The sequence below is a fragment of the Neopelma chrysocephalum genome, unplaced genomic scaffold, assembly GCF_003984885.1.
Source record: "Neopelma chrysocephalum unplaced genomic scaffold, ASM398488v2 Primary Assembly neopelma1_323, whole genome shotgun sequence".
Taxonomy (NCBI): Eukaryota; Metazoa; Chordata; class Aves; order Passeriformes; family Pipridae; genus Neopelma; species Neopelma chrysocephalum.
The window spans coordinates 432,454-459,281 of NW_020897986.1; the positions used below are offsets into that span (position 1 = coordinate 432,454).

Genomic DNA, 26,828 nt, shown 5'->3' on the forward strand with positions numbered 1-26,828 from the left:
TCTACTGGATACAGGGATGGGCTGATATGGGGAGTATGGAATGGGGTAAGAGGCTTAAAGAATGTATAAACTAAGGGGTACTACGGGGAGGAGGGAGAAAGGGATTGTTTCTAAAATCTACTTCTATTACTTATAAAACTTATAAGGTAGAAAAATAAGAAAACCATTGGGGTTTAAGGCATCAACACCTCCTGCTTCACCTTGCCTCAAGCCTCCTGAGATAGGAAAACAGGCTGAAAAATTGGTTAGGATCCTGCAGCAGAGGCTGTGAGCAGAGCAGGCTGTGCAGGGAGCCAGAACTGCCACCAGGGACAGCACAAAGTGACTGCTGACCACACGCATGAAGACACCCTGGCAGCTCAGGTGAACACCCACACAACAAGAAAGGCAGGAGCTATCACAGTTGAGTACCACACTGGCATGATCCCAAATCCCACAGTTTGGGAATGTGGCAGAACAGCCAACCTGCAGTGCTTTGAACTGTTGCTGCAGAATGCTCTAATGTTCCCTGCATGTGGGCACGTGTGCACACGTGCTGGGACAGTAACTTGGTCATTCCTGCACTGCAATTATAATAAAATTGTCCCCCCGTACATTAGCAGCTATTGACAGGCTTTCAAAAATGACTCCTGGTCTGATGGCAAATGCACAGTGGCAGTTAGGGTGCGTTTTTTTTTTTTAATTCAAGTGGAATACAGTTTTCCTTTCCAAAGCATCTTTGTTTAAATAGTTCCACTATTTGCCACACACTGAGGATTGTACTAGAATATTCTGTATTATGACTTAAAACTCCTATGTAGCTGGATTTCTGGGGAGAATCAGAGCAACCCTAAAAGTTGCTGCAGTTTAGAGACCGACTTTACAAACACCCAGATTCTGGGTCAAAGCTCGGTATAAGCAGTGTCACCAAAGAAATCACTGCAGTCACAAATGCTAAGGCATTTAAAGGAGTGACTTTCTCTGATGGTTTCCTGGTCCTTCCTGGCTCTGCACACACTGCCAAGGAGCAGGGCTGTGCTGCCCACAGCTCTCTGTGTGACCCTTGGATGGCCTGTAAACCTCAACAACACCATTTCCAGATGTAAAATCCCGAGTACGCCGCTTCATCACCCCGTGCTCACAAAAACATGCTGTTGATGCTTTGCAGGAATTGAAATGCCCCAAGACTATTGTTTGCACTTTATTTGTCATGTTTTTCCTGCCACCAAAAGAGGCAGGCACAAGGTGGACAACCAGTGCCTCCTCCTTTGGCAGTGCAGTGCCACAGTCCCACCTGTCACAGTGTCTTGCAGAATTCATCCTGCCAGATAAACTTTCCTGGGGTGCTACAAAGCGAGTTTCCACTCAGTAAAACTCTTTAATTTTGCTAAATTTCACCTCCATTAGAAAAAAAGAACTCCATTCTAACTCTCTTTTGGAGGTCAGAGCTGAGAAAATACCCAAAGCAAACAGAAAATAAAGAGCTGTCATTTATTATTCTGAGCCAGGCTGGCTACTCACCAGCTCTAATATAAACATTAGAGATCATGAAATGAAGGTTCTATAACCATCTTCCTTCTTTCCACCCAGGTATGTTTACTGAACTTGTTAATACATACAGGATGGCAAATGTCTTCCTATGGAGCTAAAAACTGGAGCACATTAAGGGAGAAAACAGACAGTTCTAAAGGAGTTTCAAATAAAATGATTATTAATTTACTATAAAGTTTTATAAGCAAGCAATTTGTGTCTTCACCAAGAAAAAAATCCCCCAAACCCTACTTCAGAGTAAAATGGAAAACTGCCAAAAAGGGAGTCAGTTCAGTAATGTTTAAACTTGCAGGTTTGGGATGGAGATTATATATTAAAAGGGTAGAAAGCAGGTTTTCTAAAATATATTCCGTGATTTGTTTTAAAAGAAGGTCACAAAACTTGGGAGTTTTGAATCCATACGGATTCCTTTGGGAGGGGAATAAATCACTTTTTTCCTTTTTTTTTTTCTTATTTTTAATAAATTAAATAAAGCAACATGCTGACATTTATGTTTCCATGCTCAGGCACAAAATTCAGAGGACCAGTTCTACATTCCTTTGCCAGAAGGTGCTACCTGCATTACTAGGGGATATGCATAATTAGTGTAATTATTCATGAGTAGTGCAATAAGCAAAGTTTTTCTGAAACTTGATAAAATCACAGAAATGCAATTTTTTGAGGCTCCTCAAACCATGACATACATAATCATTCCATTATTTTTTTCAACAGCTATAATGTCTGATTTTTTTAAATGGCTCTAACAATTTTCTTTCCAATAATATTAAAAGTATATGGATTTTTAAAAAATAGATATGTATGATTACTTAATTTATACATTCGTTATTTTTCCCCTAATTTTGTCCGTTCCCTTTTGCATATAAAATTATCATCAAACCAGCAATTGGAGATTTAATACTTTAAATTTTAATTAGAGAACAATCATTACTGTAAATAAGTAGAGAAAAAAGAATGTTCACTGAAAATGCAATGGATGATTTGTAGACAAACATATTTACTAAAGCAGTTCCTCTTTTTGGCATCACAGAACTGTTGGAAGCAAGGAAGGAGTTTTTGGTTTTGGTTCTTTGTTTTAATAACTACTGAAGGGTTACTCACATCATGGAATTTGTAGGATTTTTACTACAATGCATAATATTTGCACCAAGACCAAGTTATTGTTTCTTCTACACACATGCTAAAACAAGAGGGTAATGTGGACATTAAATTTGCTGCTTACTGTGCTTTCTTCAGGTGGAAAAGGCAGGAATATCCAAGCAGCTACGAGAAGGTAGTGGCCAAGATCCAAGCTTAGTGAGTGCAGAAAGCACCTTTGCAAAAGTTGTGCAACAGTCTGGAAAGCTATTTTTCGAAACCAATTAATTTTTTTTCCCCCAAAAAAAATCCATAATCTGATGCAACACTGAAAGAAACAGGATCTTAGACCAGAAACATGAATTTTGGCACAGGGGGAAGAGCTAATCTGCCCTCTGTCTCTCTGTAGGTAAGCAGAAAGGAGGAAAAATTTTGAGGCCCTTCCCACCTCCGCCTCCTCATCACAGTGATAAGCATCTACCACCTAGAGAGCTGTAACTAACTATTAAGGTCTGATTAAAATGCTTTATAAAACATAATAAGCCATGAGATAGTATAAACACGTATGAAATACCTTATGAGCAACTAGCAATAATGGCTGAGGTATTCACAACTGTCTGTGAGATTTCAACACCTTCCCGTAAAAACCAATACTGTGCGTGTCTCAAGCAATACTCCTTCCCAGAAACCCCTTTTCCTCCTCTGGATACAAAAGACTTGGGCATCATCATTCATTTTTGCACAACATTTCAAAATTGCTCAAACACCTCAGGACATGCAGGAAGGATGATGGTTTAACTACATCACCACTGCATTTACGCAGCAATCTCGTACCCGCGTTTGCGTTTTGAAAGAGTTTGCATTTGGGTCACCCCATCAGAGATGACAAAATTCCTTATGACTTTTACTTGTGAAACTTTGCTCCAGTTGCAGTTGCACTATCAGAAACTCCAGGTACATTATTGCACATACATGATTATATTTCACAACCCCACAGAATGAAGCCAAGGTGTACAAAGAGTGGCTGGAAGTGGAACTTGGAGAACAATCCAAACGCAAAAGCAAAGTAAGAACACTTACAAGGACTGCAAACCGCTTAATCCTCTGATGGCCTCGTTAGGTACAGTCTTCAGCTGGTTGTTCTGGAGGGTTCTGTAAAAATCCACGGTATTAATAAAGTAAAATCTGACAATCATCTTTATCAACAGCAGAGGTGACAGAAAAGCCCACAGTCCTGTTATGGTTTCGCAGATTTCTAGTGTACATGAAGGCATGTAAAATTATCAAGACCAGATACCCAAAGGCAACAATGAAACAAGAAAATGATCTATTTCAGTTTTATTTGCAACACATTAATCTCATTAATTAACAGCATTAATTTGCAGAGAACAAGCCTCTGACATAACAGGCTGAAATTCCCTTGGGAACTCACTGAAGTTGAACAACTTAATATTAGTACAAATTTGCTACAATAGATATTTTCTTGTTTTCTTGTGGAATCATCCTATACATGCTACAAAACACACAAACCTCTATTTTTTTTTCCTGAAGTCACATGAATACACAATACATTAACAATCTGATTTACAAAGTGTGTTCACAACAAAGCACCTTTGGGCCAAGCTGAATTAAGCTACACTGTTGGGGTTTTTTTTTAAGAATTCTCTAATGGGAATATGTATAACAGCACGATGAGTTCTTTTATAAAGAGAATGTAAATTACAGAAATCTCACATCTTAATAAATCTTACTAGGTTTTGGTGCACACTGGGGTAAAATGCAAGTGGGTAAGTAAGTTGTTAATTAAGATCCATGTCCCAAATTTTTCAAGAACTGCTAGAATTTCAGACATCTCCAGTGTTGAGTATCACAATGGATATACCCCCAAGAGCTTTGACACTCTGCATTTATCTTACAAAATATCATATTAAGCAGTATTGCAGATGGGCAGTTCCCTAATCTGTACCCTGCTTTCAGTGTCTGTTTAGGCTTTTTTTTCTCTACAACCTCAGAGTCCACTGTTTTTTAAAAATATCTGTTTAATTAACTCTGCTAGCATTTGGAAATATTTACATCGTCAGAAATGCTACAATTTCTGAATAAAAGTTTTTAAAACCCCAAACAACAGAAAGCTTCTTTTTATCTTTAGCTATGGGGAAAAAAGTTGACATGAAAATTCTTATCTCAGAAAGAAAAACAAAAACTTTTTTTAATAGTAACCCATTTTCACCTAAAGAAGCCTCAAACTGTAGAAATTATTTCTATCACCAGCAGAGAATAAGTCAAACAATGTATTAAATCTCTAAGCACTAGTACTATCTGATAATGTCAGGGCACCTGACAGACTAATCTGAAGGGGTAGAAAACAACAAAAAGCTTTACATGTCCTTTTTAGGATTTTTCCTCCAATTCTTCTGCTACAAGATGTACTTCAGAAGCAAGTAAGTGTTCTAATTAAATGCAATAATTACACTTTAGTCAAGTTCACCATGGCTCACCTTAACCACTTACAGCAGGCTTTGTTAAAAAATTATTAAACAAAAAAAAAAGTAGGAGGACTATAATTTAGGGGGAGGGAGGGCAAAAAAATTTCCTCCAGCCTACCAGTAAAACAGTCTGGCTGTGCACTAAGAAAGCATACAGCTAGCTATGAAGCTCTAAAACCCAATTACTTACAGAACTTTGAGTTCTTTCAAACCAGACAAGGCCTTGGGATGGATAAAAGAAAGGTCATTGCCAGCCAGTCGCCTGGAAAAAAATTGCAATAATAATTTCAGTCACAAAATACAGTACTTCTACAACCATCTAACAAGGAAAAATCACTGATACATCAAATCTTGCAGCTATTAAGCATTTTGCATTCCAGTATGCTGTATTCATCATCTTCCAAGTTTTTTAACACTTATTTTTGTCATTGCATGTTTTTAACAACGAGAATGCACTACTCAGCCTCGTGGATATTCTTCTGCAGACACTCAAGAAAAACCACACCTCAGAATGATAAAGAATCTTCTTATGGTCCTAGGTTTGAAGAGTGCATTTACCAACATGATCCTCTGGCTTTCAGCATTGCTCTGCTGAAACACAAGCTCTGGTACCCACGTGTTTTTAATCTATGCAGCAGTTTCTAAAGAAAGTATGAAGTTAAGTAAAAATAGCTGGATGCTACAGCAAAGCAGGAAGAGTCCTTATGAGAATCCCAAATGTGGAAACAATATTCACAAGCAGATTGGAAGTTCACAGTGCTGACAGTTGATGTGACCAAGATATCACCCTGGTAATATTTCAACTTTTTGGTCAGTTATCTGGAGGAACTTTTTAGGAAAGGAAACTGCTTTGGGGGAGGGAGAAAGGGACCAGGATTCTCATCTGTGCTCCCTGTCTCTCAAGATACGGCTGGTTTCAAACTTGGACTGCTAGACACTAACACAAAGTAAATTGTGAAAACCACTGTGATATTAAAAGTAATAAATACAGGAGATGCTGCAGAATACAAAGCAGGAAAGCAGAAACAGCAGCCAAAACAGCTGCTTCCAAACAGTTCATTCCTCCTTCCCCCACTCTTTTTTTTTTTTTTCTTCAACCTTTTTACCTCTCCTCTGACCAGCAGACCCTGTGTGGTCCAGCCTTTGTTGAGCTGCTAATAGTTGTATTTTATGAAGGGTGAAGACAATAATGCAAAACACCTGGCAACCCATAACTGCCAAAAGATGCTATAATTTCAGCCAAAGGATTTGCTTTCAGACTTGGTTTCATATCCAAGACTAAGCAAAAGCAATGTTGGACAAGGTTGTGCAATGAAATCATCCGTGGAAATACCGTGCAGGGTCCAATAAGTGTTAATAATTAAAAACCAATCAATGTGCTTTAACAAAGGTTACAGAATATCAAAACCCGCCTCTGCTGTTACAGGGCACAGTGAAGCAAGCCAGAACACTGAGGGGAAAATATGATTTCAAAGAGGCAAATGAAGGAAATAATGAGAGCAACATTTAAAGTATCAGCTTGCCAGAACATAGCAACGTTATTACATTTTTATCTTGGTCTCTAACTACATAAAAGAGATTACCCAAAGCATTTAATGCCTACATAAATCTCCTTGCAACAGAATTAATTACTTCATAAAATGCTGCCTGATAGAGAGGGTGCTAGCTATGTTTATCAAATCCATTTCTCAAAGGTAGATGGTTTTATTTATAAATCAAGGGAGAAGAGGATGGTTTCTCATGCATAGGAAGGTGACAGCAGCAGATACTACTTGTGTTTAGAAAACTGTGTTACTCTTGCTTCTTAAGGCAGACTTTAGTATTTCCCCCTGGTATTTTCACCCCCCCAATTGCCATAGCTATGGCTCTGTCATCATTACAACATGCTTAAAAAAGCCCCCACATGTGCTGACTGCTGAGAAGTTTGTCTGCGTGGCTTGTGTATAACCAAACAGCTCTGAAACCAGAAGAAAAATAAAAAGAATCTATGTATACTTATGTTTTTAATCTCCGGTCTGCAAATGACCTCAGAATTTCAGAGCTGGGACGTGATATTTCAAATACTTCGAATTTTTAACATTAATGAAAGATTCCAGGTGGCAACTAAACATTCCCCTAAAATTCATTTTGTTGTCAGTAGCTGTCCAAATCGACTTTATTAACTTTATCTGGGGTGACGGGGAGGGAGGTTTGCAATATTTCATGACTTTCTTTTAAACAATTTCCTATTAAGTTCACTGTAAACAGAAAGAAATAGCGATGCAACATGCTGGGTCTCTGCAGCAGAGAACCAGTGATGTGCAAAACACATTTATTTTAAAACGTCCTTGAAACAGCAAAATATAAATCCTTAAATCAAGCGAAATATAACTGAGGCTGTAACTCCTCATTACTTTGCACACAAACAGAACCAGTTGATGCTGATTACATATTACACAATTCAAGGAGTGGCAGCCCTGGTAAATGTGTGTCAGGCAGCTCTGGCTGCAGCTCGGCCAAGGTTCGCCATTAATCCGGTGGGTGTGTGGCTTCTCAGGCATCTGCTGTAACTGCTCCCTCTCCCAGAGAGGCTGGGGATTATTAAAAAAAACCTAAACTAAACTAAATACAGTTGAATGGCCTCCCCCAACCCCACTGAGTGCCACTAACGACAGCCTAAGAAGCACTGGAAATAAAATACAGCTGAGGCAGAGCGAGGCTTGCGTGACTTCGAATAGCGAGACTTCGCCTACCTCAAGGCAACTCTTGTTTATTCAACCTTTCTGCAACCAACCAGCAGAAAAAAAAGCCAACCCTTGCAATCCATTACATTTCCGTTTCTCCTCTATCTGGCAGCTTTCCAGGAAGTGTGCAAAGGCTCTACTAATCAGTTTGCCAAACACACATTTATCATTCACATCCTGGCCTTGGGGAGCTGCTCGTGAGGAGGCTCCAACTGCAGCTCTCAAACAGGCGAAGACCAACGTATCACACGCTGCTCTCAACATGCTTCCCTCTGCAGCAACATGCAGCAACTGGGAGGATGGAAAGGTCTCCCTTTACATAACCAGGTTCATTTTAAAGAGAGAATTGAAAAATTAATAGCATGTAGTATAGCGCACATACAGCGTTATAAATTAAGATGTCACTGAAATCATCCAGTCAGGTTTTCCATGTTATCTCCTTTCAGCAAGTCTTCAAAGTATTTATTATTAAATATTTTAAAAGCACTTCTCTCTCTCGCACACACAGTAAACGGGCTAAGGGAAATCACAGTTTTACCAGGGCAAAACTCTAGCACAACAGAAAGGACACAGCCTTCTTCTCCTTGTAGCAACACTCACTAACCTGCTTGGGAACTGCCCTGGAAATTTCTGCTCTGTGGCAGGACAGCTTCACACTGCCATGAAGCAGCACCTGGAAGCAGCCCTACATTGACACTGTCAAGAGCCAAGTACTTCCCTCCATTCTGAGTGGAAATGGGTAGAGACCTGGTCTGAAAGTCCATCTCTTGCTACTGAGCCAAGCAGAGACACAAAGGCAGTAAAGACTTCATTAAATAAACCATTGTAAAGTGTCCTGACATGCTATAAGGCCACAAAAACTTTATTTGCTGTCTCTTACTTTTCCAAGGCATGGAGACACGGCATCAGGCATCGTCCAAAGTGGGATGTAAATGTGTATCACACTGAGCAAGAGCTTTCCTGCTGGCTCAGTCCTGACTCCCCTTGTTTGGAGACAGCTGAGGACTGCAGGTATCCTGAATTAGTGCATCTGAGTTAAAGCTTGGAGGTTTCTGCTGTCATGTATTACCACAGTAGGTACCTTTCTTTTAGGTGGGCAATCTTGTAATTGCTTAGAATTAAATTTTGTAGTCCTCTATATTTACTTTAACAAATAAAAATTGAATGCTTCAAAGGGACAAAATTCCTGCAAATTTGGACAAACTCAAATTTACAGAATCAATTTCAGCATAGCAGGATAACAGAGTAGGACAAACAGAGGAAAAAATACTTCTTCTAGCCTGTCATACAGTGGTGAGCAATACCCTCTAATCATTATTTTAAGTGACACAGTAAATGATCTCCAGATGTAGAGGACACCTTTTTGTTATTACAGACATCAGGATACAATCTGGCCAAGGACAACCTTCCATGGTATCTCATTCCCAGAGGACATAGTAAGCTTAGCTTCTTGCACTGAAACTGCAGCTAAGACTGTTTTCCCCTCTTTTGGGAAATTAAAACTTCTGCAATTATGAGCCTGGCAGCCCGGCTGCATGTTAACCAAGCCAAGTTAATCACTGGTGTCACTCCAAAAATTAGGGAAGATGTCCCAGGGATACATTTTTGTCTGTAACAATTAAAACCACTCTTATTATGACAGGATGCAAACACAAACTTGTTGGAAACCTTTCTGCTTGTCTTGCATCCCAGATGGTAGTGAACCTCAGGATGTCTGAGCAAAGAGTTTCCCTCCTTTTGTCCTTCTGAAAGTCTTGTGCTCATACAGAAAATGTTTTTGCTGTGGATTTTGGGTTGGGTTTTTGCTTTGGGTTTTTTTTTCATCTTGGTTGTATTCTGGGATCCTAATAACCTTACCTGTCTATCTTGTCTCAGATAACAATAAAATGACTGTTTTTTCCATGGATCAACTCTAATTTTACTTCCTCACTGAAAATTCCAATAGTGACACAGACTGCAAAATCCTGTCATGTCATAATGAAAAAGCACCTGATTTATTATTTCTACATTAGCTGCTTTCTGGTAAGACCCAAGATTCCTATTTTAAGGTGCAGTCAAGACTGAACCTTCCATATCCCTCACAGACCATCCATCACTGTCTCTCTGCCCACCCAACCTCTCCTTTTAGCTCTCCAACTTTTACCTACCTATTTTCATCCCACTGGAAAATATTCCACTGCTTCCCCACTTGTATTTTTGCCATCTCTTTACTTTTTTTGCTGTCTTATATCAAACTATTTTGCCATCCTTACGTGACTGTCCCTAACATTCACTTGTTCAGGGTTCTCTGTGCTTCCCATACAAGCTTGAGTTTTCCTTCAAGTTCTCCCACAACAGAAGCAACCTTTGAAAACGCCTCACAGGTAACACCTGCCGAGCAGCATGGATTAAGTTTTCTCAAACCTATGAACAGAGCTTCAGTTTCCACCTATTCCAGAAGAGAATTCTGGTTTTCTTAACAGATGATGCACAGTTACGTGCTACAATTTATTCATCAAGGTTTAAAGCTCTACAGGAGAGGTACAGCCATTTGCAGGAAAATACAGGGGTTCACTGCATCCCCCCTGCAGGGATGGATGGCCTGGCAAGGGCACACACCTCTGCAAACAGCTCCTGCCCAAGCTGGGCAGCTGCAGAAGGGGAAGGGCTGGTAAATGGAAGCTGCGTCCCCAGACTAAATTTGGCTTTGCTTATCTGTTATTAGCAAACAGCCCCTTTGGGACTTTTGTCAGCTGCAGCCTGCTGCACTGCCAGGAAACCAATCAATAATCTACAGGTTACTCCAAATTCCTCCACACCTATCGAACAAAACTAAATGGGTACTTTATTCTGCTGCTGCTACTGGAAAATATATTTGCCTCCTTCTCCTTTTCTTGCAGTAGTTTCAGTATTATACAACCTCAAGCATTACTTATACGATTCTGAGTATGTGTGCCAAGACACATCAGGACTGAAAAAAGACAAGTGTGACTACAACCAGCACCAAAACGGCACCAACTCTATCCAGCACTTCTTGTTCTGAGCCTTCCCTTTCCAGCATTTACAGCCTTCTCAAAGTTACACTGAACTTTAAGATAGTTGTAGTTTCCAAAATGCATCTATGGTCTAAAAAGCTAAAATATCTAAGTAAACTAAACTGGCTGATTAAAAAAGTCTAAAGCCTATCCATAAGTTCTGTGGTTAAATTGTAGCAAGAGTCACCAGCATCTACTGCAGGACAAAATGTGGTTCCATGATATTGCTTTTCAGGGACTATCAGAGTTGGGGGTTTTTTTGTTAATAGGAAAATAGATTATGATGGATTTTGAAGAAAACAAGCATCCCCAACCATGCAAAATATGCTCTATCATTCTATTTTCAAGCAGTACTGTATTTGGGCAAGACCTTCCTGAAGTAGACCCCACAGGCTACAACACACATGCACTGAAGGAAACTATTAACACTGGAAAATGAGGAAGTGGATTAAATCTACATATATTTGGCAATTAAACTTCTGTTTCTAGTTTTCTAACCCCTTCTGATACATACTGGGTAAATGCAAGACTCAGTTTCTGTAGACACCTTCACAATGAATGACCTTAAGGAAATGGGAGTAATTTTCAGTACGATTCTTTGATTCAGATTTAAATCAACTGTTTACTTTTTTTCACCTGAAATAAGAGCAAATATTTTAACAGAATCATCTAGAATTTCACTTCTATATAGGAAGGGCAGGAAAAGAACTTTGAAGGAGTGCTGGTTACTACTTCTGTGCCAGCATAAGATCTGCTAATTAGGCAAGAGTACCTCTGTACTAACAAAAAAAAAACCACCAAAAATACAAATACCCAAGAGAAACAGAGGAAAGGAGGCAAAAGAATGACATCACTATGTCTTTTTATGGTAACATACAGTGTCATACTATGATACTATGAGGACAGAATGCATTCAATTACTTTCTCAGAGGATAAGGCATTTACCTTCAACACAGAGGATTTGGTTTGCCTCCTTTTCTGTCTGTGTAAAGGTTTTTGCTGAGCTCATGTGACTCTTCCTGACACCCAGCCCTGGAAATGGCTACCTGCTTGCTCACAGGAGTACATCTTTTGTCCCACACTCCCAATTTCTGACACCTAAAGGAGGAGGAGGAGGACTGCACGCCATGAGCACCATTTGGGGAACTTTACCTGGAGACACCCAGCCTGAGAGCTTCTCAGGCTACTGCTCAGCCTCCAGAAGTTTCTTATCTGGTTTATACCTTCAGACAGCCCCAACCTGGCAGCATAATAAATTCAGGCTCGTAAGACTGGTCTTGAAGTGTAATAACACCACAAGTTCAGCCTCCAGGCCATTCAGCTAAGCCAGCTCCTGTGCACAGGCGAATTGAGCAAGACGCAAAAAAAGGACAGATAAAGTCTCATTGTCCTCTAAAAGTACTTGCAGCAGAATAACCAGTCTTAGGATCCTTCTACACAACCATGCCGACTTTGGAAATTAATATGTAGAAAAGGAGACTGGAAAGAAACTTCCTCATCTTCTAAAAACAATAGAATTTACTCAATTTACTAGCATCTGTCCCCACAAACAGGAAAAAACGTGCAACTGTTAAACAGAGCAAGAACCTTCTAAACGACACAAATATTATTCTCGTATCAGCATGATTAAAACTCATCTAGAATCAAACTGATTTAGGACTCGCAGAGATAAGCAAACACTAATTAAACACAAGCTAGCCAACATGTTTTTAAACATCATTTAGCATCCAGTGCAGACCAAACAAGTGATGTTTAAAAATATCTTAGCTGACTGTGGTTAATTCTACTTGGGAGTCTTTGCCTAAAGGTTTGTCTTGACTAGAATTTGAAGGTGCAAGTTACAACATGCCAGTGCACTTTCTAAAGCTCCAGTGCACACAAGGCAGCATGAATTTCTAATGTGTGCTGGCTGGTCAAGTTAAAGCTTAGGCTCTTAACTTGCTACCACACGTGAAACCTACACCTTGCATTTTTTTCATTAAAACTTTATCTCTTGGAATTCAAGCTGGAGCAACTGAGGAAATCACCTCCTCCAGCTGTTCAAATATTCAGAGCTGGTAGATGGATGAAGGGCACTCACTGGCTTCCAACACAGCTATTTTTGAAAGACCAACAGAAGGTACCTACACTGGCTGCCTTTACAACAAAGCAGCTGAAGAAAGCTCTCAGCCATTCAGACTCTGCTGGAGGGGCTGAGTGGACAGAGATAAGGTGGTGATGTCTCCAATCACCCCAGCCTGTTTTACAGAATGTTTAACCACAGTTTTAGTTACCACACCTCAGCTAACACAAGGCATCAGGACAGATTTCTCATGAAGATTCATCCTTACCTTTTCTACTTAAAACAAGTCCTTCATCTCCAGCTTCTCACTGCAATCCTTGTTTATAAACCCATGTTTATGAAAGAGAAAGGAATTGCACCATCTCATCAACACTCTACCTTGAAAGACCTGGCTTTAAAAGACTGAAGGACAAAAAAAAAGGTTCTTCCATCAAATGTTCCACAGCCAGGTGAGGAAAGACACAGCATCCTGAACTAACAGCTCAGCCTTGGCATAACTCCAAGACCTGTCTTATTCATAAAGCCCAAGTAATAAAAGAGACATGATAATCTCCCTCCCTCCCCAAGGATAATGCAACTTGGTGCTGATGCAGAAATTAGAAGGAAGGGTACCATCTAAATTACACACTGAAATAGATACTACAAAAGCAAGCAGCTGTGCCATTTCAGCCAGGTGGTCATCTTCAGCTGCAGTCAAGAGGGAAAATAACTAGACATTTCCCTTGCAGATACTTCCTGATTACAACCTTATGGCAAAAACCCACCTCATTTTCACTGCCAGTATGCATTTTAATTAATCCTTATGTTCCTAAAATATACTTTGTCAATTAAAAGCCAAGATCAGAGACACTGGCTGGGGGAGGGGAGGTAAGGAGATATTTAAGCAAGACCTCTAAAGTGTTGTAATCAGCATGGATATCATTAAATAGTCGAGCAAATACTCGGTTGCAATACTCTTTCTTTTCTTGCAAAAATCACAGTTTGCATGTGTGCAGTCTCTTGCTCTCTGTTTATTCACCTCTCAGAAAGCAGATCAGCATTAGTGTTTCAGAAAAAACTTTCATTGATCTAAGTCTTCCTTTTATCACTTTATTTCCTGAACCATTTTCAACCAGCCATTAAATATAAACCATAACAAAGTTTTGCCCCCCGCCTGATAAAAAAAACCCCAATGTCTGAAGGTAGTGACACAGAAGAGAGACTGTTTCACATCATGTATGAGCAAACACAACAGAAACACAACAGCCCACGACAACAGATCTTGGTATCAGTACACATCTGGAAGTTAATTGAGGCATTGGTGCTTTCAGGAGGGATTATTTTCCTTGCAGTATTACTGGGCACGATGTGGTCTTCAAAATCACAGCAGTTGGAGAGCATCCTCCCTGACCCCTGATGGAGAAGGTCACAGTCCTGCCCCTGGGAAGTGACCAGTGCTCCCCTTAGGACAACACATCCTTCTGTAAGAGGCAACCTACAGACACAGGACAGCTTGCTCTGCCTCTCACATGGACCAGCAGCCATCTAAACCTCGCCCACGAGTGCAGAGCAAATGAGACGACAGCATTTTAAAGGGTTAAGAGTGGAAATCAAAACAAGGTTAAAAGGTGATTAAATCAAGGATATTTTACTTTATTCAAGTGGTTCAGGTTTCTGAAGAAACTTCTGAAAACTGGAAAACTGGACAAGAAAAAAAACATTTTGATTTGCCTTCCTCGATGAGAGAGTGCCTTTTTGTGAATGATCTAGCAGATCATTCACAATTACAGTGAATGGAAATCATATAGTTAAAATCCTTCAGACTACTTGAGATAACTAGAAGGGACTAACACCTTTTAAAAGGCCATCAAAACATAACACAGCCTGGAAAGTGGTTTCTGCTTTCTAAAAACACTGCATTATCTGGCTGTATTTTCCTCTTCTAGCTTTCTATAAATACTTTAAGGTGTGGTTAGAAAATCATGGCCAAGTTCTTCAAGGATTTTTAGCTTCCATATCATGTTCAGGGCTGCAGCATATTTACATTAGCATTTTCTGGAGAATACACGTCAGTAACTGCTGAGGCAAAACCCTTGGTGGTCTGTTCCTCCCTGACTCTGACCGTTGCCATTTCAATAATTTGCAAATTACTTCCAGATGGGTATCAGTTACACAGACATGGAGAATTTTTATAACATTTATAAATAGTGCTAGAATCCTGCAGACATATGATAAGTGTGCTGTGCAGTGACATGCATGATGAGGCTGTGAATGGGGGTACATGGAGCACACAACCCGTGGACAAGCTGGAATCCCCTTGCATGTACCTGCAGGTAACACTCAGATAGGATACTATCTCAGAGGCACAAAAGCTCAAGGCTATACATGCCAATTGGATACTTTTCTGGGGAGTCAGTCCCCTAAACACAGCCCTTTGGTGCCATTTCAGATGTCTCGGATAACCCAGCACATCTAAAAACAGCCCGGCACCGACACATCGGAGCGCCCGACTCGCTCCCCCCTCTTGGGGACGCAGGAGACACCCCTGAATCCAGCAGCCAGCCTTTCCCAAGGCTGCTACTTTGCTTCTTTCACCAGTGTTCTTTTTAGGATTCAGAAAATCATCCCCTGGAGTCTCTCCAGACTACCAAATAATTCATTGCACTGAGGAAATGACAACCCCCGTTTTAAGCGGCTCCTGCTGCATTTTTAATCTCAGCTGCTCCATATGTGCAATTCAGTTGCCTACATAATACATCTAATTGCCTGGCATTTACATTCAATTAAATTCTGTGATACTATTTTGCAATATTAATTAACTAACTCTGCCAGGGGCTAATTGGCCACAGCATTTGACAATGGCAGGGCTAGAGCATGGTATGAAGATAAGGGTGTCTAGGGCTGTCTCCTCGATGGAGACCTACTAGAGTCCATGCTGGTGTGGGTACTTATTGAATTCCCATTAGTTTATGGGATTTTCATTTGCTTTAGACATAATTCTTGGGAGAACTTGATGGAAAAGTCACTCCTACCACAGATTTCAACACCACTTTAACTTTTTTCCTAAAGTTGTTTTTCTTTGGCATCCGGCTTTGTGTGCTGAAAAAGCAACTTTGTTAATGCCTGGCAGTCGGAATTTGGATCTGTTCAACTATAAATAAAATCCAGGAAGAAGAAAGTTTGAAAATCACAGAGTAGAGAAGAAATATTGTGGTTGTACAGTGGGAAGTACAATAGTTGTTTCTGTTCACAACCACCAAAAATAAAGACTGAAAGATTTTTGTACCCTGTTCCACAGAGAAAAAGGAATGGACAGAATGAAGCAAAAACGTGCCATATCTGGTGCTGGTCATTTCTATTAAGGAAATGCTTTTGTTTGAATCTACTTCATTATGTTCCCATTTAAGATGAACGTGAGCTGAAACAAAGAGAACCTGGACTTGACTTGTTGGGGTGTTTAATTGTTTTAGTTGGAGTTTCTTTTCCCTCCCCAGAAGTTGCTTTAACACATCAAGCAAGCATGCTAAGAATGATTTACAGCTTCTGGGTGTTCACACACAATTCTGAGCTTAATGCTAGCCTATTTTTTTTTCAAACTAAAGAGCTGGATTTAGAGGTACATGCAGCAAATGGCTCTTAGGCAATAAGCACAACAGATGATGGCTGAAGGCTCTGCCTTTTCTCTTTACCTCCTGACACACCCCAGGGTTTATGGAAGTTACACAACATGCACACCCACCAGTTAGGTTTTATTGCTTAATTACTTATTGGGAAAAAAAAAATAAGTCTCCCATAGTCATATAAGTTGGGAAAAGATAATTGTTTGCGGTTTTTTTCAACTTTTGGCGTGAAATGTGACTGTGAAGAATTTTAAAAAAGAAAAGAGGGACACTACAAATCTAATTCAACAAAACACACAGACACACAGCAGCACATCACGAGGCACATAGGGAATGTTGGCTAGTATATATTCTGAAGCCAACCAAGTCTTCCTAGGCTTATTTTTTTCCAACTTACTACTCACGCCATAGAGCTTTTCTTAAATCCTGTCAATTCCACCAATGCACCATCTGAAAACCTATTTTTCTTCATGAAGCATTCTCAGCTATACTGCAAATTTAAGCAATACCTAAAATCAGAGGGAGTAAAGCAGAACCTGTTAAGCATGAAATAAGATATCGCACACAATTCATCTGACATAAATAAGCTCAACTGTGCTTCAGAATTGTACTGACCTGAGTCAAAACCACTTAAGAACCAGTGAAAATGGAGGTATTTAAGTGCATTAGTAATGGTAGCTGCTGCATTACCAGGATATAAGAGAGATCAAAATTGTAAGGAGAGGTAGAACACCTTATTAGAGCAACCAGTGAGGCTGAGGTGCAAAAAATAAAACTAGAGAAGCTTTCAGGAACCTAAGCCTTTCTTCAGCAGCAGGCAATCCATCCCTTATCAACAATTTCTTGATATCTTTGTTCCAGTGAGGTGCAGTGACAGATAACCAGAGTCAAAGGGTTCAGGGCTTTAGCTGCAGTTTTGCTATAGGGTTAATTTATCCTTTTGCCCTCCACAAATGGTTTTCATTCTTCGCTTGCTCTCTCATTGGTAAAGTCAGAACACCACTTCCCTACCTCATAAGGGTTTGTCTCTTTGGCAAAACAAGCTGTTCTTTCTCTAAGGTGCCTTTATTAAAAAAAACCTCTCAACACAGCATTCATAGTCCTACTCTTGCCAAAGTCACAAAGAGACAGCCTTACTTTTGCATTTTAAATGCACTTTGATATAAGAAATGCTACTTTATCACTGAAAATGCAAGAGAAGCAATGCAAATTGCAGTAGTTTTGTCTTATCTATTGCCTGGTACTGGAAGTTCTTAAAGCTCTTTAGCAAAGGTTGAACCATTAGCCTTACCCTCTCTTCACAGATAAGGAAACCAGGGCACACAGAAGTCCCATGCCACATAATAGCACTTACTAAAGTAGTAATTGAACGTCAAAGCTGCCTCCCTGTTTATTGACTCTGAAACCCAACCTAATACAGGGCTATGCTGCTTCAACTTTTTTGCAAAAGCATCTCAGTAAGACTTCAGTTCAGCAAAGTACTGGGCACATAAGCCCTGGTGCAGCTCTAGGATTCAGAAGTCCAATTATCACCTAAGTAAAACAAAAGGAATCTAAAAGGAGAGCGGGACAAACGGGGGGTGGGAAGTGGAGAAAAAATTTCTGCCAGAGAAACTAAGAACAAGAAGCCCTGTACTACAGAAGCTGAATTTCTGATCTAGGTCAGGATGGGCTTGTGAGCACTGCATCTCCAGCCTACAAGGACAATGGAAGCCAGCTGCTCACTGAGTGAAGCAACATCTATTTCATGGAACTTATGCAACAGCTCTACTGTAGCTCCTTCAGAAACAATGGTAATTACACACCTCTTGTGTTATCTTTGGATAACACTGTAATTATTATATGTCATCACTCCAGCCATGATTAAAATAATTACTGTAAAAAGTCCCTTGTAAGTAGCATTTACTGTTCCGGTTTCCAAACATATACAGGATTATATTTTTAAAGTATAATTGCTTTTTCTGTTCACAGCTCACCTCAACACTGTTTCTCCACCCACCTTCCACTTTACACAGCCATGTGATGTCATAGCAGAACTTTAACACGTGGGAAATACTTACAGCTCTTCCAAGTAGGGAAAGTTCTTGAAGGCATCTTCTGGTAGCCTTGTGATGTTATTCATGCTGATGTCCCTGAAGAAGAGGAAATACAGATTTATCAATAACCAGTAAGGAATTTTTACACTCTAGGAAAAGGATGAGAAGAAGAAAACCTAATCAAATGGTATAGTAACAGAAAAAAATATTCTAGCATCACACAGTATTATCTCTTTCCAGAAATTTGCATGCTAAACTTTCAAATCACTGTAATTTGAGAATCCAGTTGCAGCAAAGACCTACAAAAAGGGAAGTTGACTAAATCAAGTTTTACAAAACCTCTAAACAAAAACAAATACTGTAAAACTAGAGGGAAGGCATGCATGGAAGAGGCTCTACAGCACTGTTATCCCCAGTACTAATTTTTACCAACTTAGATGTGCGTACAGTTTTAATGCAGATATTTAAGACTGCTCTAAAACCCCAGCATAGGGGTAAAAAAAAATGTGACCACCCAGCATGCAAATTTTCATCCCACAGTGTCTTAAAAAAAAAAAAAAAAGAATACATGCATTAGGACTTAATAAATAGCTTCTGGCAAATATGGCTTCTGGAACAACTGACAAGAATAGCAGAAACATGTCTCAGCCCTACCACAGGTTTTTTTGTTTGGTTTGGTGGGGGGGTTGGGGTGTGTGTGTATTTTTTTAGGGGGGGTTGGGTTTTTGTGTGTGTGTGTGTGGTTTTTTGTTTGCTTGTTTTTTTGCATTTTGTTTTCCTTCTACAAAACCTACGAAAGTCCTCGACCTAATAGTTTTAAGCAGATTTCATTCTCGGTCCGTGAGCAGAGACAGGCCGGCAGCAAGTGCCTACATGATAGGTATGCAGACCTGCTCGGCTTTTTTCTTCACAAAGGAGCAGTAAGTGGCAAACTTGGTGCCATCACCTCAGTTCACACCTACACAACCATCACAGATAATCCAGTCCTGAAGCTAGTTATTACTCAATGTGAATAAAAGCAGCCCGAAAACAATTCAGTTTGATAATTAAGCTAATAACTGCCTAACAATCTGTGACATAACCCAAGTTCTTACTTTCCACTTTGTTATTGCCTTTTTTTTTTTAAGCATAACGAGCAATTCAGTAAGACTTGTTACTAGAGCCCTCCCTGCTTGCTGTCTTCCACTCAATTTTCTCTAGCAGCTATGTGCTACCTCTCTATGTAATTCAGGTAAAAAGCAAACAAAGCCAAAACACTCCTTTCATCTCACTGACAGCCAACCAGCACCACTGAAGCTCCTCCATGAAGATTTGAGTGACTTCATGCAGGACAACAGATGTTGGTTGACACCTAAAATGCTTGACCTTGGAATGAAGTACCAACCCCTGCCTACTGCTGGGGTAGACATTCTTAGCCCATCCACAGCCACCACTATCTGCCTCAACTGGAATTACCACTGCTTCTGATGAGGCAGAGAAAGGCTGGTTTAGACTTCTACTATCCTGGAAGGGCAGCAAAACCAATCACAATCAGGATATCTTCCATGGCTCTCAGAGAGGACTCAGTGCTGACCTCAGGAGGTTCTGAGCCAGGCCCCTAAGGGGAGCAAGGAGCACATGGAGGGGTTGGTGCTGCCTCTGAGGAAACAGTGGCTCAGGACATTTGTTCCTTCTTTCATGCTGTGATGAACCAAACGCCATGTCCAGTACCATATAACCTGCCAAAAATGTTGCAGCAGCTAACTGAACCACATTTTGCAGAGTACTCACATCAATTCTCCCGTCACCAGACCATAATGTCTAAAATAACTCTTTTTAAAAAAAAAAATTATTTACACTGACAACAGAATTCCATTTGTAAAAAAAAAATAATAAAAAAAATCCCTAGTTACTGAGGAAAAATTATTTTTTTCTCCACAGCAGTTGACAATGTCAACTGATATCAGTGAATTCATTTTGACATTAACAAGTAACTGGCAACTGGTCTGCTGGCCCAACTGGGCAGCACAGGTCACCAAACACCACCAGTGTGAACACTGCACTCTTACATTAAATACAGAGGCAACCGTTTCTTTAAACTAAATGTTTATTAAATAGTAGTCCAAAACTTCATTCCTCATTTCCCAATGTAAACCAAGAGTTATTCCTCAGCAGCTGTTAACAGTACACTAACGTAACTCAAGAGCAACGAGGTTCAGCACAGACAAAACAAACCCAACTGTGAGAGAAGCCCAAGAAAATCCACTACGGCACAACAAGCTCGTTTACTAAGGTCCAGAAGGAGCTGAACTGGAGGTGATTTATCCCTGAACTCTACAGCCCACATGCTTTAAGAGCTGCTTTGTGTCTCAGCAGCAGCCCGGTTACCGTGCGATGCTGCAGTTGCTGTGGGGGACATTTTTCTTCTTGTGCAGGAGAGTAAATAAAAGTATCAGATATATGAATCGTCAGCTGTCTGCTCCACGGGAGACTGCAACTTCTGTTCTCTCTACCCTCATAGACATTTTTCAAATCGTCACAAATACAGGCATTTCACACATCCTCTCCTTCTCAAAGGACTGCAAATCTCCTTCCAGTATCAACCGGGAAGCATTTACAAATAAGGTAGGAGGGTAAGAAGGGAGTGGAGACCCTAATCCTAAAAAAAAAAAATAGTAACCTGTGCAAGAAAATCACAACTCTCTCAAAAGACTGTCCAGGTGACACAAAACCCTACTATCACAGAGGTGATATTAAATGGTAGTAGTAAAAATAAGTCAACAGTACTTATCACCAGAAAGCACCTTATGAATGCCTATGCATCACTTTGGCAAAGATTTTGGCTGCAGCCACGTTTGTTGCACTACATAACAGCTCTTCAGGACAGCTGAGGTAAAGAAACCACATCCACCTGAAAGAAACAGTCTTCAAACTTCCACAGCTATAAATGCCCAATTTCAGAAGTGCCATATGCAATCCTAAACAAAGTCAATGGAAACCATGCAGTCATACAGCATGGCTGACATCCAAATTCTACGCAATTTTGGCTTTCTCTGGGATCTGAAATTAGCAAAGAATGGTTTTTTTGCCTGTAGCTCCAAGAGTTTGCTCTACAATTTTAATATGGGAAGTAGATTCTTTGGATGTAAACATGAAACAGGTCACCTTAAAAATGAGGCTCTGAGAAACACCATCAATATCCTCAAATTATACCGAAATTTATTTTCAGTGAAGCTGAATTTACAACAAAAACAGACACAAATATGAATTGAGATTGTATTTATCATGTGAATCTTTAGAGACTGCTTATCATGATGCCTCGCTAAAAAGCTGGAATTATTACAAAGTTTCTGTATTGGCCTTCAATACACATGCTAGTAACTCTTAGTCAGTAAATAAGTCAATCTTCATAGCACTGACTCACAAACTTTGGGGAACATCTTTCAAAGTTTCTTAACGATCACCATATGAGTTTTAAAGCAATTTTTGCTTAATTCAAAGCATTCTGTAAAAGCAGCTTTGCTGAGATAGATATAGATATATATATACATACACAGGGATATCTACATATAGGTGTGAAATATTTTTTCTTTTCATTTCACTCTACAGAATATCCTCAGAGAATGAGTTCTCGGGCATTATGTGCTGGTAATAAAATATTAAATAGTTCACGAGCTTCTGTGGAGTAATGGATAGGGTTAAAAGTTAAAGGAGAATAAGAATTACAGAAGGAGACCCAGCTGCTGCTTCTCGGATGAAACATGGTCACGATGCCCCACAAAGGTTCCCCAAACTGTGATAAACACCTGTTATGGAGGATGCACCTTGTGAAGGCACTGTGACCTCCCTCCACAAACATCCTGCAGGAAGGGGAACGTGGTGACACTTTGACTGTGCCATATCTGTCCATCTGATTGATGCCAAGGACAACTACCCAATTAAGCACTTATGACTACATTCACTCAAACTCCACCTAAAGCTAAAGAAATAGTATAAAAGGAAGGAAGGAAATGGGGAAATAGCAGAGGAAAGTTTCCACCAAAACTGCTGGATCAGCTGATGGGCTGAACATGTCTTTCCCACCCCATTTTAGGGACACCTATCAGGGGAGAAACTTATGCTGTATGTGCTAATTACTGCTTTAAGGACTAGATCTCATGTTTTGCTCCATAACATATTAGTAGATTGTTTTGTATTAGAGTTTGTGCTTGTGCCTTGCTTTGTAGTATGATTAGATTGCTTGAAGTGTGTTCTTTCAGCTAGACCCTGTCACTGACGACCAGGAACCTCATTAACTTGTCACAGTTTGCATTAATAAAGTATGTTATTCTGTAAACTGTTGGGGTGAGTCCCTTATAAGGTGCTGAATAACACATGGCAAGGCCTGCTGAGGGGCTCTCCCTTAGGCTGTTACCCGGCAGTCCCCGAAAAAGGGCAATGGAATCACCCTGATCTTGTGAATCCGTTTGGAGAAGGGTTCCCGTGTGGGATACCTGACAGACTGGGTCGGACAGACATGGTTTTGTTCTCCCTGAGGCACTAACAGACAAATAAATCTCTGTGGGTCGAGAAAACCTCCCCACTCTAAGGGTCAGGCACAGCCCTGCCTTTCACGTGACAGCTTCAGTGCAAGAATTTACAACCATTAGGAACACCCAGGTCACTAAAATTAGATGGCTTAATAACTACTCTCTGAGAAGCTTACCTAGTTAATTTGGGAAGATACTTTTAATAACACATGCTTCATAAAAGAATTGCAACAAAAATGGACTAGCACCATATATTATGACAAAATAATGACAAATAATCCCCTGAAACCACAGTCCAAAACAAAAATAGCCCTTGCTATTTGTACTTTAGGAAACAGTCATTTTACTAATCCTAAAATTAAAAAAAAAAAAAAAATTAATCAGTCTATACAGTATCAAGAAGGCTGTCCACTTAATGAAGACAAATATTAGTATGTGCCTTAGATATGTCAAAGACATCTCCTCTGAGAAGCTGTCCTACTCCACCTGTACCTCCACTTCTCCTAGAAAGACCTCAGGTATAAGAGCCCAGAGCTTATTTAAGGCCCTAATATATAAAATGAAGTTCTAAGAATGAACAAAATGAATACTAGCAGTACTTTCCCAACCTCTAGTAGTTGGGAATGATTCCGTGGGAATGATGCTGTCGCACAACAGAAGGATCGTCTCAGCAGTTGCCTAAGGCCCCGTTTCAGCAGGACCAAGCTAAAGGACCCACTACGGACTGGGTTATTACATCCAGATGTAAGTCCCCTAAAAACAACACGACACCTCTAAACCTTTCGAGTGCCACCACACACAAAACTCCCAACAAACAAACCACCAAAACCTCCTTACATCTGCCCTAAACTTTAGTGGTACACTGATGTTCAGACTCAAGTTATCTGAAAGGCTTATATTAATTTTCTTGTTCTTCCAACAGCTCCCCAGTTTGCCACCAGCCCAGTAAACTACAGCTCTGACTTGAATTTAAATTCAGACCCACACTTATATTTGGGAGGTTTTCCCCAGAAAGCGCAAAACAGACACAACAACTCTAAGAGAGAAAAGATGTCAGTAATGCCACGGTTTTACACTGTAGGTTCATCAGGCAAATGAAGGAGAAGCTGTGGTAGACCTGCACCTTTCAGTAGGCAGCCATTAACTTGGTTTTTATCTGTACTAAGCAGCCAGGCTAACTCTTCACTCACTAACCTACCTTAACCAAGGCAGAGGTGGCAGATGCCCCATCCCTGGAAACATGATGGGGCAAGAAGCATTGAAACTAAACCGATGAAGTGCCGAAGGTGGGAACCTCTTTAGCAAGAAGAGGCTGCATCTGGGGGATAACATGAATCACAGCCTTATAGTTACAATTAGTTTCGCCATTTCAGGCAGAACAGAGGTAACACCAGAAAACAAACACGACTGCACTCCCTCCTGCAACGCTACTGCTGCCCTGGCTGCAGTTTGGAATGATAAATAAAGCTCCTCACACTCTGTCAGAAGCTTTGTCCTTCTTCCAGGAAGGTACCATAGAAAAGAATAAAACCAACTAAAACTAGTAGATTGAAGAAATCTACTGTAAATGTTATTTCACCATCCCAGGTACTGCAGATACTAATTTTTAAAGGCAAAAGGTGAAAAATCAAGCCATGGTTCTCCAGCAGTCATTTGCTGCCTCCAGCCTGCTCAAGTGTATCCCTTCAGGTTATTCTGACAACTACTCAAATCTTCCTTTCTAGCTCAGTTTAGCTAAGTTCCCTGCTTTCACCTAACACAGAAACACTTTAAAGTCTTTAAAAATACTTACATTACCTGGCAAGGACAGTAAAAGCTACAAAACCCTCCCTCTGTTGAAAACAGGCATCAAATGAGATTTCTGTTTCCTTAGGAAAATGAAAAGATGGCTTTTTTCCCCACTTAAAGCCATTGTGTCGATTTTCCTTGGAAGAGGAAAGCATCTTTGCTGGACACAGTAAAAAACACAGAGCATCATATCTTGTCTTGCATAAAGCCAGAGATTTAATCACTTTTAAATCAACCAGCAGTGGAGATTTCAGAAACATAAACTAGGAAATACAATGCACCTAAACTTTTAATTATACTCCTATGCAAGAATTCCAGTTCCTGATGTGAAGCTTTGATTGTTTGGATTATTTTTTTTTAAGGATTCTTTATTTTACCACTAACCAAAGTAAAACTTCCTCAGGCTTCAGGATGAGCAGAAATACTTTGTCTCTTGAACAGCAACTTCCTAATTCTCTCACATTTTAAAAATAGAAACTCTTATCTTTCCAAAGTGGCTTCAGTCACAGCTTCCATCAGTGGCCTCACACAAAAGAGAATTAGATGCAATGCACAGCATGTCACAGTGTCTCCTGCAGGCACAGGTAGCCTTCTCTCTCATTTTGAAGTACTGCCTCTGCCATAAAGTAGCCTGATCCTTGCTAGATTTATCTTAAACATCTTTGTTACCGATTGCCAGAGGGTGATTCTGGCCAGAAAGTGATGGGCAGGAGGTGATGGAAAGGGAGGAGGGGAACAATAATTCTTGCACGAGAAGAAAAGCTGCAACAACAAAGAGGGACCACAAAATGGGAAGTATAGACTTCCTGTAGGACAGAAAGGACAACAAAATTATAGATAAATTAGCCCAAGATGTAAGCAGAGAATGAAAGCAAATGACCCACAATAACTGATGGGCATTGAAAAGGAAAACAATGCCAGTCTCTCTGAACCGAGGGACATTTAGTTGCAACTGTCTTTTCATTTCTGACAACACCTACCATGCATCACTGCACCTTCCCAGCCAAAGGTGTGAGCATTTTAGGCAAAGAAACCTTCCTCACTACCCAGCGTCTCCGAAAACTCCCAGGAGATGCCGGTGCTACACTTTCCATCCTGGCTCACAGCCTCCTCTCTCAGCCCTCGGATCTGCACTGAGCTGGGGGCACAGGCACCTTCCCACCACACTCACAAAGGGCATCCGAAGGAATGCTAATGACCTAAAACACACCCCTTTGTAAAAGAGATCTCAGGCTGAAAAAAAACATGAAATACCCAGCTACAGCAAAGCGAAATTTTATCTCAACAAAACCAAACTGAGATCGGCTGTTTAAAAAATAAAATCGACACGCACCCCTGTGCTTCCCTGCACTTCTTTATTAGCTATCTACTTTTTGGCTTTTTGTCTCTGTGAAGTTTAGAAAGGATGGGGGAGAGGGAAGGAGGGAGAGAAAAAGAGAGAGGAGTGTTGGTTGAAGTAAAGAAGATCATGTTTCAACAAGGCACCTTTAAAATCCTATAAAATACTGCCTCTGAGCAAGCTTAACCTGTTTGCTGATAGATAATAGCATGTAATACTGTAGGCTCCATTCAGTCTTTTCCAAGGTCTGGGCCCTCTGCCACTGAGTTATTTAATTATAACACTTAGAAAATTACTTAGGCAGAGCTATCTATATTTGAATAAAGCCCTCCTACCTACTTGTACAAAACCATTAGGTAATAGGTCTTAATCTTATATAAAATTCCCCAGGTAGTAACTATGATCCACCTTCAGCAGTACTAGGAAAAGCTGAGGCTGTTAATATTTTTAGCAACTACATGAAATAAGCCAGGATATTGCAAATGAATGTCAACATGGCATTGTTGGAAAATACTCAGCAACAATCAGCCACTCGTTACCATTTGGACCATTGATATGTGGATAATAACCTGAATAAGTTAACATTGGTGAAGATAAAAAAGACAAAGCAACATATATTCTTCTTAGAATACGAGACCAATGGTTCTTTGCCAATGATCAAAAAAAAAA

General features: G+C 40.2%; 1 protein-coding gene across 1 annotated transcript in view; it reads right to left on the reverse strand.

The window, feature by feature from the left end:
* Positions 1-26,828, reverse strand: part of LGR4 (leucine rich repeat containing G protein-coupled receptor 4) — a 72,362-nt gene that overhangs the window by 22,288 nt on the left and 23,246 nt on the right. The window contains exons 2-4 of the mRNA XM_027705301.1: positions 18,549-18,620; positions 5,281-5,352; positions 3,685-3,756 (exon numbers count right to left, since the gene is read on the reverse strand). Coding sequence (XP_027561102.1) covers positions 3,685-3,756; positions 5,281-5,352; positions 18,549-18,620 — 216 coding nt within the window. The remainder of the gene's footprint in view (positions 1-3,684; positions 3,757-5,280; positions 5,353-18,548; positions 18,621-26,828) is intronic.